Raw genomic sequence first — 15,699 nt, 5'->3', positions numbered from 1 at the left:
TGAGCCATACCGCCCAGCAATCCCCCGATTTAATCCTAACCTAATCATGGGACAATTTGCAATGACCAATTAACCCACCAACTGGTATGTCTTTGGACTGTGGCAGAAACTGAAGCACCTGGACACAGGGAGAACATATTAACTCCTTACAAACAGAGGCGAGAAATGAACCCAAATCGCTGGTACTGTAAAGCGTACATAGTACGCTACCATGCCGCTCCCTAATCTTATGTTTATATTTGCTGTAATCCTGTCTGTATAACATGTAAAATTTAACGATAGTTAGGAATCTTTTCTTTTTATTAGCTGGGTTGTGTAACCAAGAAATGCAGTGCTTTTGAACTGGAGTGTGCTGAACTGAAAAATACAGTCCTGGACCTCACGGAAAAATTATCCTCAAGCAAAGAAAAGGTGAGACATTTAAAAAAAAAACCCAATAGTCATCTATAGTTATTCGGAATGGAATTATCAGGGTGGTAGATGAAGGGAGGGGATCTAAATGGATAGTTCTATCACATAACCAACATAGACTGTGGGAATAGAGACATCCTATGAGTCTCATGATCCTCATCTCATGATGAGGCCACTCTCAGGTTGGAGAAGCAATTCCATCAGGGTGGCCTCCAGTCTGACGACATGAAAATCGATTTCTGTAATATTCAGTAATCACTTTTTTCCCCCAATTCCAATCAATTATCCTTTTCAGTTGGATGTAAAAAGCACAGGCTCCCAAACCTGTGTGCATTTGCGATATAATAAACTACTACTGAACATAAACCTCTTCTTTGTGATATCCAGGTACAGAAACAGGAAGCTGAGGTAGAAGCTCTACGTCAGGATCTGGAGCAGACGAATGATGAGCTGGAACGACTTAATTCAAGTCACTTGGAGGAGAGATCCCGTCTTATTGCTGACCTACAAAGATGTGAAAGAGAGATTGACATTCTTAAGGAAGTCATTGTGGAGAAGGAGCAGGAAAAGACTGCTCTTTCTAAGAGAATGATGGAATATTCAGAGGAGAATAATACATTAAAGGAGGAAAATAGATATAAAGAGCAGGAGAATGGAGAACTGCAAGCAGCCTTAGTTAGGGTTGAAAGGGAAATAATGTTGTTGAAGGAGACTCGGTCTGCTGATGAGCAGACCATGAGTAACCACCTTTCTTCATTAATTGATCAGCTTTCTAGTATGGAGTCTGAATTGCATAAAGCAAAAAGTGAAATTGAGGCCAAGGAGAAGGAGATTGTGGTTTTAATGAAGCAGATTGGAGAAAATGATGATACAATTCATGATTTACGCTCAGAGTTACAGAAACAGGACATGTTAAATCAAGCTCATGTTGCTGAATGTGGACCTCGGATATTGACACTGGAAAACAAGGTTGCTGTGGCCACCAAGGAACTTCAGGAAACGACTGCTGCAAACCAGAAAGAAATTGAAAAACTGAAGGCTCGGTTGGCTGAAAGTAGTTCAGCAAAAGAAAAACTTGACAGTTCCCTCCAAGAGAAAGAGGAAAAAGAACAATGCTTAGAGAATGAATTGAAAGCTTTGAAAAACCAGTGTAATAACCTAATAGCTGAGAATATTGGAAAATCAGAGGAGCTTGGCAAACTATCCAAACAACTTGCTGAATACAAAGAAGAAACTGAAGGGAAATTGCAGGAAAGGCTGGCTGTCGTTGCCGCTTTAGAGCAAAAGCTTCAGGGGGTTGATGAAGCAAATTCTCAATTAATGCTTGAAGTACAGACTAAAGAAAGTGAAAGGGAAGACTTAAAGAGGCAGGTGGACGAGATGAGCAAATTGGTTACTGACTTGCAAAACCAAACAAAAGCACTTGATGTGGCAAATGTACAATTGCAGGCAACAGTGGACGATCAAGTTCAGAACCTCACAGAGCAAGCAAACCTCGTAAGAGAGTTAGAAGATAATGCTGTTAGTACTTTAAAGATCAACTCTAGTTTGGAGTGTAGTATAAAAGACATGTCTGTTGAAAATGAAAACCTCAAGACCCTCCTAAATGAAAAGGAAGATGAACTATTGAAGCAAAATGATGTTGTGCAGCAGTTAGAGAATAAAATAGCATCTGAAGCAGAGCTGGTTTTGCAATACTCAAGCATAATCTCGCAGTTGCAAGAAGAAAAAGAAGCATTAACTGCAAAGTTAGAGCTTTTAAAATCTTTGGAGGAAAATAAATCCATGGCGGAGAAGCAGTTACATGAAAAGATAAATGAATGTAACATTCTGAAAGATAAAATTACAGAGCATCAACAAACCACAGAACAGCTTCAAGGGCAAATGCAGTCTGCAACAGTGCAGCTAGAACAACTGCAGCTTTCAAACCGTGAAAAGGAGGTAGCACTGAGCAATAAAAATGCTGAATGTACTTCGCTCCAAAACCAATGGCGCAAGGGACAAGAGGAAGCAATGGAGTTACAAAATCAAGTTCAAGTACTCAGTACTGAGCTTGGGAACAAGGATGTGGCTTTGAAAGAAAAGTTGGTTGAATTGGATGGCTTGCATGAGGTTTTAAGTCAGCACCAGCTTACTACTAAAAGCTTAGAAGGTCAATTGCGAGAATTGACAGAAGGTGGTGAAAATCTCAGGCAGCGGTTAAGTGATAAAGAATCACTCCTAAATATTAAGTCTGATGAAAGCGATCAACTGCAGAGACAGCTTGACCAGAAAACTGCTGAGGTTGTGTTGCTGCAGAAGCAAATGGATGCACTGAATATTGACAGTGAACGTCTTCAGAATGAGAATAAAGAACTTCAAACATCTTTAAGTCAGCGGACTGCTGAGCATAGTCAGTTGCAGAGAAAGGTGAATGAGCATGAACTAACAACAAACCTTGTACAGGATCAGGCACAGGCACTCAGCACTGAGAATTGTAGGCTTAAAGTGGAACTTGAAGAGATGAAGTCTACAGTCCAGACTAAAGTCGGTGAGGCTGCAAACCTTCAGGATCTGTTGTCACAAAAAGAGGAGATGATCACCTTATTGAACAAAGAAGTCAGTGAGTTAAGTACTGCCACTGCAAAGCTTGCCTTGGAACTTGAAGAGAAGCAGACATCATTGAACCAGCAAGGAATATTTTTGCAGCAGGTCCAAGCCAAAACTTTGCAAAGTGAAGAGCAGTTGGGCCAATATTTGCAGTTAATTTCAGGTTTGCAACATCAGGAGCAAATTCTGGTGACTGAAGCCAATCAGCTCAAGCTGTCTCTGCAAGAGAAAGAAAAAGCCCTGCAACAACAGAGAGATGAGCTTGGACAGCTCCAGAAAATAGCTGCTGAACACCATGCACTGGAAATGCAATCTGTGGAAAATATGGAAACCATTTCTACACTGCAAAACCAAATCCAGGACCTGACCTTTAAATCTCATGAACTGGAGTGCAACATTGAGCAAAGAGACTTGCTGCTGGCCAGTAAAGTTGAAGATTGTGTCAAGCTCAAGACAGTGCATTCCGAAATGGATGATACTGTTTGTCAACTTCGAGAACAACTGGCTGCTGCCACATCTGAAGCAGATGTACTGAAAAGTGTCATTAAGGAAAAGGAGTTGTCTCTTTCGCAGTTCAAGGAGAGTGCTGCAGCCAGCAAAGAAGAATTGATGTCAAAGATGGAAGCAAAAGAAGCTCAAAATGAAGCACTCCATCAAAAGTACATTCATCTTGAGCATTCATTCTCACAATTAAATAATCAGGTAAATGACCAGAACTCTGAACTAAATCAACTGAGAGAAACTATTGCACAAAAGGAAGCATCCATTTTGGAACAGAGCAAACTTGTCAAGAGACTGGAAGACAAAGTGAGTGAGAGGGATTTGTTGAAATCTCAATTCAATGAAAGCACAGAGCTAGTTTCTGAACTCCAGAGGCAGGTACAGCATGCACTTGCTGATTCAAAGAAACAGGAGCAGTTACTGCAGGAGAAGGAAACTGCTTTTAGCCACCTGCAGGAGAGGTTCGCTGTGCAATCGGAGCAGTTCAAGGACCTTAGTAGGGAGCTCAGCAGGAAGAATGAGGAAGTAGCAGGACTTCAAACAATTCTTAGTGAAAAGGATGTCATCATTCAAACCGCAGAGTGTAACACCAATACCTTGGTGGCTGAAATTGAGTCAATAAAAGAGGAACTTCAAAAGAGTCATGCATCATTAAACGATTATGGGAGTATCTTGAAGCACAAAGAGGAAATGATTACTGTCAATCAAAAGAATGTGGACAGCCAGATTGCAGCTCTAAATGCACAAATCCTCCAATATAAGGAAGTCATACAACAACTCGAGGTGGCTAACCAGGATCTGAAGCAAAATGATATTATTGTTCAGAATAAGTATTTGGAGCAGACACAGCACATTGAGAGCCTTGAGTCACAACTGAAAACTTTGAATGAAAAGTCAACACAAGAGCATCAAGAAAAAGTGATAAAAATTGAAAATCTTCGCCAGCAGTGTGATCAACTCAGGAAAGAAAATTCAGCGTTGGATCAAGATTTGAAGACAGTGAAAGCAGAGAAGGAAGAAATGGATGCCTCCATCCAGAAGAAGTTACAACAAAAATCAGAAGAACTGCAGGTGCTCGAAGAGAAGCTTGTAAGAATGCATGAGATTAGAGAGGAGCTCGATGTTTCGCTGCATCTGAAGGATGACAATGAATGTCTTCAGAAACAGGTCAGTCTTAAATCAGAGGAAATTTTAAAACTGCAATTTGAAGTTCAAAAATTAGAGCAAAGTCTGATGGAATCAGAAAAAAAGTGCTTGGCGGAATTGAATAAAGAAACTGAGCAAAATAGTCTGCTGACTGAAAAGTTAAGCTTTTTGGGATATCAAATAGAGGCAAAAGACGCTAAAATTGACAGCTTGCAAAAGGCTTTAGATAATTTGCAAGACAAGTTTTCTGAACAGTATTTGCAATTACAAACCAGTGAACATCAGTTAACAGAACTGGCATCCAACTTCACTCAGGAACTTGCTGAAAAACAATCCAGGCTGGATGAATTATCAGCTTTAGTTTTTAGTCATGAAAATGCCATAAGTGATTTAAAGCTTACTTTATCTGGAAAGGAAAAAGAAATTGAGAATTTGAAAAGTAGTATTACTGCAAATGAGAATACTATTTTGGAAAGTGCAAAAAGCACGGCTGATAAGTTAATGTCTTTTGAAGAAGAGAAGCTTTTACTTCATAATGAGCTCAGCCAGACAAAATTAAGTCATCAGTTGGAGCTGGAAAGTTTACAAAGACAAATAGTTGATCTCCAGGATAAACTGCAGAAATCACAAGGTGAGCTCAGAGAAAGGCAGAATAGTTTTAATGATAGTTTCCAACAAAGTAGTTCAACACAGGAACGACTCTGTGCTCTGGAGCAAGAACTGAAAAAGAAATCTCAGCATCTGGAGGATTCCCTGAAGGAAGGGAGCAAGCTTTTTGATACTCTGCAAAAGAAAGAACATGAGATACAAACTCTGACTATGCAAATAACACAGCAGCAAGAACTGTTGGCTGCTCTTAGTCAACAGCTGAGGGAGAAGGATGCTTCTACAATTCAGCTTTCAGAATCCATTTCAAAGGAAGTGGTTAAAGCAGCAGACAGAGAGAAACAACTGACTGATGAAATGCAGGAGCTTAAGTTGCAAAATTGTGTCTCTGCTGAGAAGATTGCTAGTTTCACATGTGAACTTGAGGAGTTAAATAAACAATTGGAAAAGCAAGACATTCTTCTAAAAGCAAAGGAAGACCAGTACCAAGGCATTGTGACTGAAAATGAACAGCTTTTTTCAAAGACGCAAGCACTAACAAAAGAGAGGGACCAACTCAAGAAGAAATTTCAGGCTGCACTGTTAACCAGAAGGGATCTGATGAAGAAAGTTAATGAATTGCAGCAAAGTGCTACGGCGGATGTAGACAAAAGCAAGCAAATGGAAGAATTGCAGGGTAAATGTAGAATGCTTGAAAGCCAAGTGACATGTAGTCAGAAGGAGTTTAAGGAGCTTGAAATGCACCTTGAAGTTCTCAAACAACAGCTGCTAGAGAAGGATGGTGATATAAATATTCTTAGTGAGACACTTTCCACGAAAGAAACGTTCGTAGAACAATTACAGAAAAATTTAAGTCAGTCTGAAGCAGAGAAAGATGCCCTGTCTGTGGAATTGTTCAAAATTATTCAAGAGAAAGATTCTTCGATTGCACAACTCAAATCTGTTTTAACAGAAAAGGAGAAGGCATTTGATGGCGAGCGTTATCAATTTAATTCAAACATTAAAGCTCTAAAAACAGCATTATCTAAAATATCAGAATGTTCAGATGCAGAATTACCTAACACAAGTGAAGCTCTTGGCAACGGTAGTAGTGGTGTTTCTGAAGTTGTGAATAAGCTAAATGCACTCAAACAAGAAAAGGAACATCTACAAAAGAAGCTGCAGGCAGCACTTTTGGCTCGGAAGGAAACTATCAGAAAGGCTCAAGAGAAGGATAGGCATCACAAAGAGCAGCTCTCACAACAAAAGGAGGAGTACAACCACATTTCAGAAAAATATTCCACACAGAGCAAAGAGTTAGAGGATATTAAAGAGGAACTGGCTGCAGCCCAAGATGCACATCAAACAAAGCTTACCGAGCTTGAACATAAAAGAGAATTAATAGTGTCTTTGGAAAAGCAGCTACATTCAGTCAATAGTTTGCTTAATGATAAAGAACAGATGGTGAAGCAGCTTAAAGTTCAACTTGATGAAGAGGAGAGCAAGATGCTTACACTTGTAAATCAGAATGAAGAAGTTCAGGCCCTTGAGAATAAATTAACTAATGTGGTTTCCACACTGTCTTTAAAAGAGGCTGGTATGAAAAGCCTTGAAGATGCTAACAACCAGCTACAGCAAGAAAAAGAAGAGTTAATGTCAGAGTTGGAACACCTACAGGTGAGAATTGTTGAAAAGTCAGAAGAGGCAGAAATGCTGAAGCAGTCCATCATCAGTCTGGAGCAACAGCAGCAAGAGGAAAAGGAGAGTCAAGCAGCAGAGATTCACCGGCTTCACAGTCAGTGTCAGTCTACCCAAGCGGAAGGCAAAGCCCTCAGAATTGCCCTGGAGGAAGCAATGAAAGACAAAGAGAATTACCGTCGCTCTTTAGCAAATGAAGTCGAAGATGTGAATTGTCTCAAATCACGGCTGCTGGATTTAAACAATGAAAAAGAAGGTATCCAGGCACAGCTGGCTGCCTTTCAGGTGGAGAATGCAGAGCTCAAAGCAACATTGAAACAGTCTTGGCAGTCTCAAGAGGCAGAGGAGGACAGGGTGTGCACAACTCAGTTACTGGCTGTGCAGTCTGAGCTTGTGAAAGTGCACGAGAACTTACAAGAGCGAGAGAACACCATAAAGGTATTAGAAGGTACATTGTCTGAAAAGGAAAAGCTTGTTGATGAGCTACAGTTGCAAGTACAGAAACAATCTATATTTTATGAAGCACAAAGTGAACGTGCAAAGTCTTGCAGCAATGAAGTTCACCAGAGGTCAGCAGATAGTTCTGAGGAAGGCAAGTCAAAAGAGCTGATGCAGAGAAAGCTGCAAGCAGCACTAATATCTCGGAAAGAAGCTCTGAAAGAAAACAAAACTCTAAAGCAGGAAATCAATGTTTTAACATCTGAAAAGGAAGAAATTCTTTCTAAGATTCCTACCCTTGAAAGAAACTTGGCTGAAATGAAGAGACAACTTGAGCCCTTACAGCAGGCAGCATTAACACACCAGGAAGAGAAGAGGCGACTTATTTCTGAAGTAGATATTGCATTCGCAGAGAAACGGGATCTAAGTGCTGTCTGTGAAAGTCTAAAGCACACTCTGGAAATTCTAACTCAAGAGAAGCAACAATATTCTGTCCAGCTGGATTCATTGAGAAGTTCCCAGGCAGCAGAATTATCAGAGTGGAAGACAAAGCACGATGAATTAAAGCGTGAATATGAATCCCTTTTGCAGTCCTATGAAAACATTAGCAATGAAATGGATAAGATGAGGCAGATAGTTGAGACAACAAGAAAAGAGAAACAGGAGGTGTTTTTCAAGCTTCGTGATGCTGAAGCGGAGCGGCAAAGCATCAAGAGGCAGCTTGAGGAGGCTTGTGATGAAAATGAGAAAATAAAGGAAAAGATGAGGAAGTTAGCAAAATCCAAACAGCAAAGAGTTCAGGAGCTCGAGGAAGAGATCGAAAGAATCAATAACGAGTTACAAACTATTGCTGCTGCAAAGCAGAGTCACACAAGCAAATTGTCCACACAATATAGTCAGCTCCAGGAAGAATACACGTTACTGAAGCAGTCTTATGACAATCTTAAAGCAGAGTTTGAGAAAACCCAGAAAGAGAGAGAACATCTTTTGAATGAATTTAATTCATCTATGTCTATCATAGAGCATTGGCAGAATGAGGGTGCATTTTATCAGTCTGGGTTACCATCACAAGTTGACCACAAGTCTCAGGTAAATGAGTCACAGTCTTCGGAAGTGCAATCCCTGGAGAACACACTTACAGTTGAGAAAGGAGAGGTTTACACCTTCGGGCAAGTAAGACAGTCACTGCCTGAGGAGCTTCAACAGTTAGAGTTTTGTCTCAGAGTGGAGACTCGTGAAAAAGGTGAAATAATTACACAGCTTGAGCAGGAAATAAAAGCTTGCCAGCAAGAGACTATAAACTTGAATGAAAAAGTCAAAATTTTAGAGGATGACAAATCTCTCCTCCAGGAAGAACTTGAAAATGTCCAGGAAATGTCAGACAAAGTCAAGAATGAGAGAGAGTACCTGGAGGCAGAATTACTAAAAAATGTCAACAAGATTGATCAATTAACTGAAGCACTAAAGACACTTCATATGCAGAATAATTCACTTGTCAATGAATTAGATTGCTTCAGAGAAGAGAAACGTCATTTGATCAAAGAAAGAGAAGCCCAGGAAGTAAAATTAGTGAAAGAGTTTGAGGAGCAGCTCCGGTCTGCTCGGAGGGGTAAGACCACATCCAAGGGTGAAACTAAGGAATTGCAAGAATTGTTAAAGGAGAAGCAACAAGAAATAATTCAGTTGCAGAAAGACTGCATCAAGTATCAAGAGCTCATTTTGGACTTGGAGCAAGGAGTCAAAATGTCAGAATCGTCCTGTGAAGAAATGGGCAGGAAACTAGAATCTATGACTGCAAAAGCTTCTGAATCAGAAAGACAGGTCAAGCTTATTCAAGAAGAACTTAAATCTTACAAAGTCATACTCTGTGACTCTAGAACTGAAGCCGAAAATGCTCGTATGCAATGTTTAGGATTAACGGAAGATCTTCGGAAGACTGAGGAGAAGACAAAAGCTCAAATTACTGAAAAAGAGAAGGAACTTCTTGAGATTTTGGATCAACAGAAAAAAATTCATCACAATGAAATGTTGAGTTATCAGGACAAACTGGATATGTTGGAGAGGGACAAAGATAGAGTGGTTGCAGAAATTTTGGAACTGCAAGCTGAAATAAATGGACGGGATCTCACGATAAAAAAGCTGCGGGATGAGTTGAATAACAATCTGGCTAAACTGGCAGCATTTACCAAGTCTATGTCCTCTCTTCAAGATGACAGAGACAGGATTATTGAAGAGACCAGAAAATGGGAAGCTAGATTCCAGGATACTATCCAAAGTATGGAAAGTCAAGTGCAAATGAAAGAAGAAATGTTACAAAAGCTTCAGGAGGAGATAAAGGTGAAATCATTCAACCTTCAAGAACTCCAATTCAGAACTTCAAAGCTGGAGCAGACAATAAATGATCTTAATGTGGGTAGTAAGGATGCTCATGTCAGGCATCAAAGTGAAGTAATTAACTTGAAAGACATTATTCGCCAACATTCAGAAAAAATTGGAGAGCTGGAAGGGTCATTAAAAGACAAAGAGGCAGTCTTATCCAAATTGTCACAGGAAAATAATTACTTAAGCACACAGCTATCTGACATGAGTCAGTCTGTGACTGAGTTGAAAGAGACAGAGCAAATTCTGTTAAAAGACCTTGCAGAAAAACAGTCTGAGAGTCATCAACTTGAGGCTGATAACGAAAAGTTGTGGGGTGATCTTCAGAAGCAGAGTGCTATTTCCCAGCAGTTGAAGTTAATGTTGAGCAGTAAAGATGCGGAGATCTCAAAGCTTGTTTCATCGAAAGACAGTGAAATTTCCGAGTATGTGGTGGAAATCCAGCAGCAACACAGAAGGCAAGTAGATGATTATGAAAAGAAGTTGAAGATTCTGCATCAGGATCACCAGAAAGGAGCCAATGACTTGAAAGAGTTGGAAGTCCAACTTGGAAAGATTAGAGAAGAAAGGGACAAAGCTGTTAGCAAACTGGATGCCTTCACAAAGTCGATGGCCTCCCTGCAAGATGACCGAGATCGTATCTTATCAGAATACACGCAACTAGAACAGCGACATCTCAACATGCTTGGGCAGAAAGATGGCATTATTCAGGAGAGTGCAACTGAAAACAATGAACTGAAGCAAGAAATCAGAAACTTGCTGAATGAGATGGATGACCTTAATTCTGAAAATGCAATGCTTAAAGCACAGTTGGTTAAGCACAGGGAGGAACTTAACCAGGTCCTATCTTTGAAGGATAATCAGTTGAAAGAGCTGTTACAAAAACAATTACAACAGATTCAACATCTTGAGCATGAAAAATCCAACTTAGAAGAACAGTGGAAAGTTGCACAAAGTTCCCTGGAAAAAAGTAACGAAAGCCTCAAGTCTGTACAAGAAGAGAATGCACAAATTCTGGAACAATTTTCAGAGTTGAAAGCTGTTGGTTTAGAAAGAGAAGAGGATAAATCTGAAGTAAATGAGAGAGAGTTAATTCTTTTGCTCCAACAAAAACTTCAAGCTAAAACTCAGGAATGTGAAGAGCTCAAAAAAGAAGCAAATATCGGAGGATCCAGCTTAAAAGAGCTAGAAAACAAAAGTTCTGAAGTTGAAAGTCTGGTTAAATTAAAGGCAGACGTTAAAATGTCGGTAAATAATGATGGAAAAGTGCAGGAGCAAACTGAAGAAAAATTGGCAGGATTGTCATATTCAGTGATTGAACAAAGACTTTTGGATGCCATGAATGAGAACAAGGAGCTAGCTTCTCGAACAGAATCTTTTGAGAAAATGTTGATGGCTCTACAGAGCGAGAGAGACAGACTTCTGGAGGATATTGAGCAACTCAAAATCAGGCAGACAGATGACCTCAAGGTAGAAATCATTTTTTTTTCTGTTTGCTACTTCAAGCACTGTTTTAGAATTGACATTGAAGAAAGGTTTTTATTAATTAATGGCCTGCAAGGAAACAAGCCCTTGCCTCAATGAGTAAAGAGAGCAGAGAGCCATCTCAAGAGGATAAATTTGAAACTGTGAATTGTTATCGATAGGACTTGTCTCTTAGGATAGCATGCTAAATAAAGATAAACACGAGATTATGCAGGTGTTGACAACATTTTATTTGTGTTGCTAAGTAAATTTCTTATAGCTTTTTAAGAGTTAGAGTGGATATGGGCAGGGTAAGTTGTAACTTTGATTTAAGTGTCTGTTAAAACTGAATGCTATTTTCTCTTTTCAGGTAAAAGGGTCTGTTAAAGACCAGAAGTTAAGGAACAATAATGATTCTTCTGAGATAATGTGGTTCAAAACCAAAGTAGAGGAACTGGAGAAGGTTCTTCAGCAAGCAAAGTTGCAAGAACGCACAGAGCAAGATCTTTCTTCCTGCCAGAATGAATTGGCTGAACTAAGGTTCGGTCATGCTTACAATAGGATTTCAGTTTGAGTTCATTGCATTTATATTGTGCCATATTGGCGGGAGGGGTCACCACAATAGCACAACGCTACTACAACCCAGAGCATTAGAGCTTGGAGTTCAAATCTGCTGTCCTCAATAAGCAAGTTTGTACCTTCCTTCCCATGTACATGTGAGTTTTCTTGGGATGCTCCAGTTTCTTCCCACAGTAGGGAAGATTAGTAGGTTAATTGATCATTTATAAATTGTCCCTTGATTAGACTTGGATTAAATTGTTGGGTTTAGGGGATGGTGTGGCTTGTGTGCTGTAGCTCCAAATATTTTTTTTAAATAACTACCTCCCTTTTATGCCTTGGGCAGTGAATCATTTTGAAATGTTAGTGCTGTTAGCAAACACAGCAGTCAGTTTCCATAGTGTGATGTTACATAGCAACAATCAAACTCTCAGAGAAAGAAACATCAACCAGGGTTGACCTGTTCCACTTTGAATAACGCAGTAGCACCTCTTCGTTTCTGATGAATTATAGGGTCATATCTGCCATTTAAAAGAACTGCTATCTGCTGGTTTGTAGAAGGTGGAGTCTTGTACTGATGCTGTAAGGATGCTTTCTGTGGGAGTCATTGGACTCCTCAGGGACTCCAGTGTGGTGGTATAAACTTCCTTAGATTTTACTGTGCTTGGGCTGCAGGTGAATGTAAAGAAGTTAATTTCCATTAAATGTGTTGTTGATTTATAGTGCTTAATTAAGACAATTATTTTTATATTTTAAAAATTCTGCATGCCACAGTTCCTGAGAAGACATTGGATTGTGTAGCGGGGAAGAGTGTTCAAATGAAACAAATGGGTGCAGTTAGGACATTCTGCCCGAGGAGACATTGGATTGTGCATAATTGGGCACTTGGCAGGGGCATTAAAAAGAAATTAGGTTCAAGTGGTGCAGCCATTGTGTGAGTGGGGCATTGTTAGATTGGGAAGCAGTATTTCAAAGATGCATTTTTCTGAACAGAGTGACTCAATTCTCAGGGATGTTATTGCCCAGAAGTAACGTTCTGAAACATAATATAAACTTTCTGATCATAACAGCAACCAGTATCACAACTGTGCAGCAACTTGGGCCTTGTTTGACCTTTTGCAGAGTTCAGTTTTGAAGTTCAGGCCATCCTGATAAGGGAGATTATATTTGTCTGCTGCTCAATGTTTTTCAACAGGTGATGGCCAACCCTCGAAAGCTGTGTGATGGAAGTACTTCCACAGCTGTTGAATACCATCCACTTAGAAAGAAAGTTGCAGGTGGTGGTGTTCCAAGGGTTCACTGTAGGTGGAGGAGGCCGTGGATTTTAGAGATCAGAATTAGGATCACTTTATTGCCAGTGTATGAAACATACCTGAACTGTGGTTTGCTGCCACCCATAAAACCACAGGACAGTACCGTAACAGACAACACAACAGCAACCAACAGTTTACAAGACAATAATGCAAAAGCCACCAGCAGCTAACAGTTATCTGAATGGTCACATGCGCAAATGTCAGTAATCAAACAAATAACTGTCAACATATGAGCAGACTCAATAATTAACGCAGATTAAGGAGAGCAGGTAAAACCATTTAAAGGATGTTGTGCAGCTCCTCCTACCTCCTCTGCATCAGTGACATATGACATAGGCTGGGGACTGCTTTGTTGAGCACCTTTGCTCCATCTGCAACAAGCAGGAATTCCTAGTGCCCAACCACTTTAATTCCAATCTCCATTTCCATTCTGACATGTCGGTCCACTGCTACTGTCGTGATGAAGCCACTCTCAGGTTGGAGGAGAAACACCTCATATTCTGTCTGGGTAGCCTCCAACTTGATGGAATGAACATTGATTTATTTAATTAGAGATACAGCATGGTGACAGGCCGTCTGCTGCCCAATTACACCCTTGTGACCAGGTACTAACCTTTATGTGTTTGGGATGTGGGAGGAAACTGGAACACCAAGAAGAAACCTACACAGTCATGGGGAGAATGTTCAGACTCCTTACAGGCAGGGTTGGGATTGAACTCAGGTTGCTGGCATTGTAAAGCTTTATGCTAACCGCTGCACTACTATGCCATCCCTAATTTATGTAACTTCTGGTAAATTTTCCCTCTCCTCCTTCCCTCTTATTCCATTCCCCACTGTAACTCCCCTCTTACCTCCTCTTCTCACCTATTTATCCCTTCTCCCTGGCACCCATCCTCCTTCCCTTTCTTCTATGGTCCACTCTGTCCTATCAGATTCCTTCTCCTTAAGCACTTTATTTTTTCCGCCCATCACCTTGAAGCTTCTCACTTCATTTCCCCCCCCCCCCCACCTACCTTATTCTGACTTCTTTCCCCTTCCTTTCCAGTCCTGAAAAAGAGTCTCAGCCCAAAATGTTGATTGTTTATCCTTTCCATAGATGCAGTACTTTATATGTGTTACACTGGTACTATTTCATTATTCCACTGATTTAGTTTTTACCCTTGGAAGAAATTTTGCAAGTACTGACAGAATTATGACGGAATGACAATTACAATGATTAGCTTTTAATTCACAGCAGGTGACAACAGTTTATCTTTAAGGTCAAGCAACTGATGATGACTAACTATTATCAATTATGGTTCTCTTTATAATCACTGTGACTTGTCTTGAAATAGTCTTTAGATTATGTTTCTTGTTCTAGGTTTCAAAAAGATGTTCAGACCAGAATTCAGAACATTAATGCCTTGTAATGTCCTTCTGCTTCTTTGTCTCTCACCTCTTTATGAAAACAATAAAGAAGTGAGGGAAAAGGGAGTAAAAAAATGAGAGTTAAAAGAAAACCCTAACACAAACCCATTCATCAGAATTTTATGCACCGACACCTGATTGAAATTATTCCTTTTGGTAAGGCTTGACCCATGTCCACAATCAGTGGCCAATTTATTTAGTACACTAATCGTGTGGCAGCAGCTCAGTGCATAAAGGCATGCAGATATGGTCAGGATATTCATTTGTTGTTCAAACCAAAGAACAAAATGGGGAAGAAATGTGATTTGAGCAATTCAGAAGCTGCTGATCTCCTGGGATTTTCACACACAACAATCTCTAGGGTTTACAGAGAATGGTGTGAAAAACAAAAAAAATCTAGTGAGTGGCATTTCTGAAGGCAAAAATATCTTGTTAATGAGAGAGGTCAAAGAAAAATGGTCAGACTAGTTCAAGCTGACAGGAAGGCAATAGTAACTCAAATAACCAGGCGTAACTACAGTGGTGTGCAGAAGAACTTCTCTGAACGCACTACACATCAGACCTTGAAATGGGTGAGCTACAGCAGGAGAGGACCACAAACACGCACTTAGTGGGCACTTTATTTGGTACAAGAGGTACGTAATAAAATGGCCACTGAGTGCATAATACTGAATGGAGTAATCCTTCAACACCAGCTGTAATTGGCATTGCTTTAGATTGAATCATGTTTGCTACCTGTAACAGCACATGGTTAGTACTTCTGTTGCATAGTTCCAGCAACCTGACCTCAGGTGCTGATCGTGTAGAATTTGCACGGTCTCTCTGTGATTGCAATGGTTCCCTTTCCTCCGACATCCCAAAGATAGAATCATTGGCTAAGTTATCTCTAGGGTAGGTGAGTGACAAGAGAATTTGTTGATGGGCATGTGAGTGAAAAAAAAGTAAATGTATGAAACTTTGGATTGCTGTGAGAGTTGGCACTGACTTGATGGGCTGAATTGCATAATATATCATAAGAAAATGTTTACATACATAAACAATTTGCTTGTTTATTTTTTCATTTTACCCTGTGAAGGGATGTGATCATCTCAACAGTGTTAGCATTTGGTGCCCTTGAGAATGTGGTGATAGCAATTGAGTGATTGCTATAACATTTCAGAGGGAGTTCATCAAATTATGTGTGTGGAGTCACAAATAGACCAATCACAGA

The 15,699-nt window shown here is 40.0% G+C and overlaps 1 protein-coding gene across 2 annotated transcripts in view; it reads left to right on the top strand.

Moving 5' to 3' along the window:
• LOC140729708 (uncharacterized) overlaps window positions 1-15,699 on the top strand; it is an 89,040-nt gene that overhangs the window by 53,537 nt on the left and 19,804 nt on the right. For both annotated transcript variants that reach the window (XM_073049807.1, XM_073049806.1), the window contains 3 exons: window positions 307-411; window positions 799-11,217; window positions 11,582-11,751. In XM_073049807.1, coding sequence (XP_072905908.1) covers window positions 307-411; window positions 799-11,217; window positions 11,582-11,751 — 10,694 coding nt within the window. The remainder of the gene's footprint in view (window positions 1-306; window positions 412-798; window positions 11,218-11,581; window positions 11,752-15,699) is intronic.

Source organism: Hemitrygon akajei, chromosome 6 (assembly GCF_048418815.1).
Source record: "Hemitrygon akajei chromosome 6, sHemAka1.3, whole genome shotgun sequence".
Classification (NCBI taxonomy): domain Eukaryota; kingdom Metazoa; phylum Chordata; class Chondrichthyes; order Myliobatiformes; family Dasyatidae; genus Hemitrygon; species Hemitrygon akajei.
Note: the sequence above shows the minus strand (reverse complement) of the source record. Positions and strands in the feature narration are given on the sequence as shown.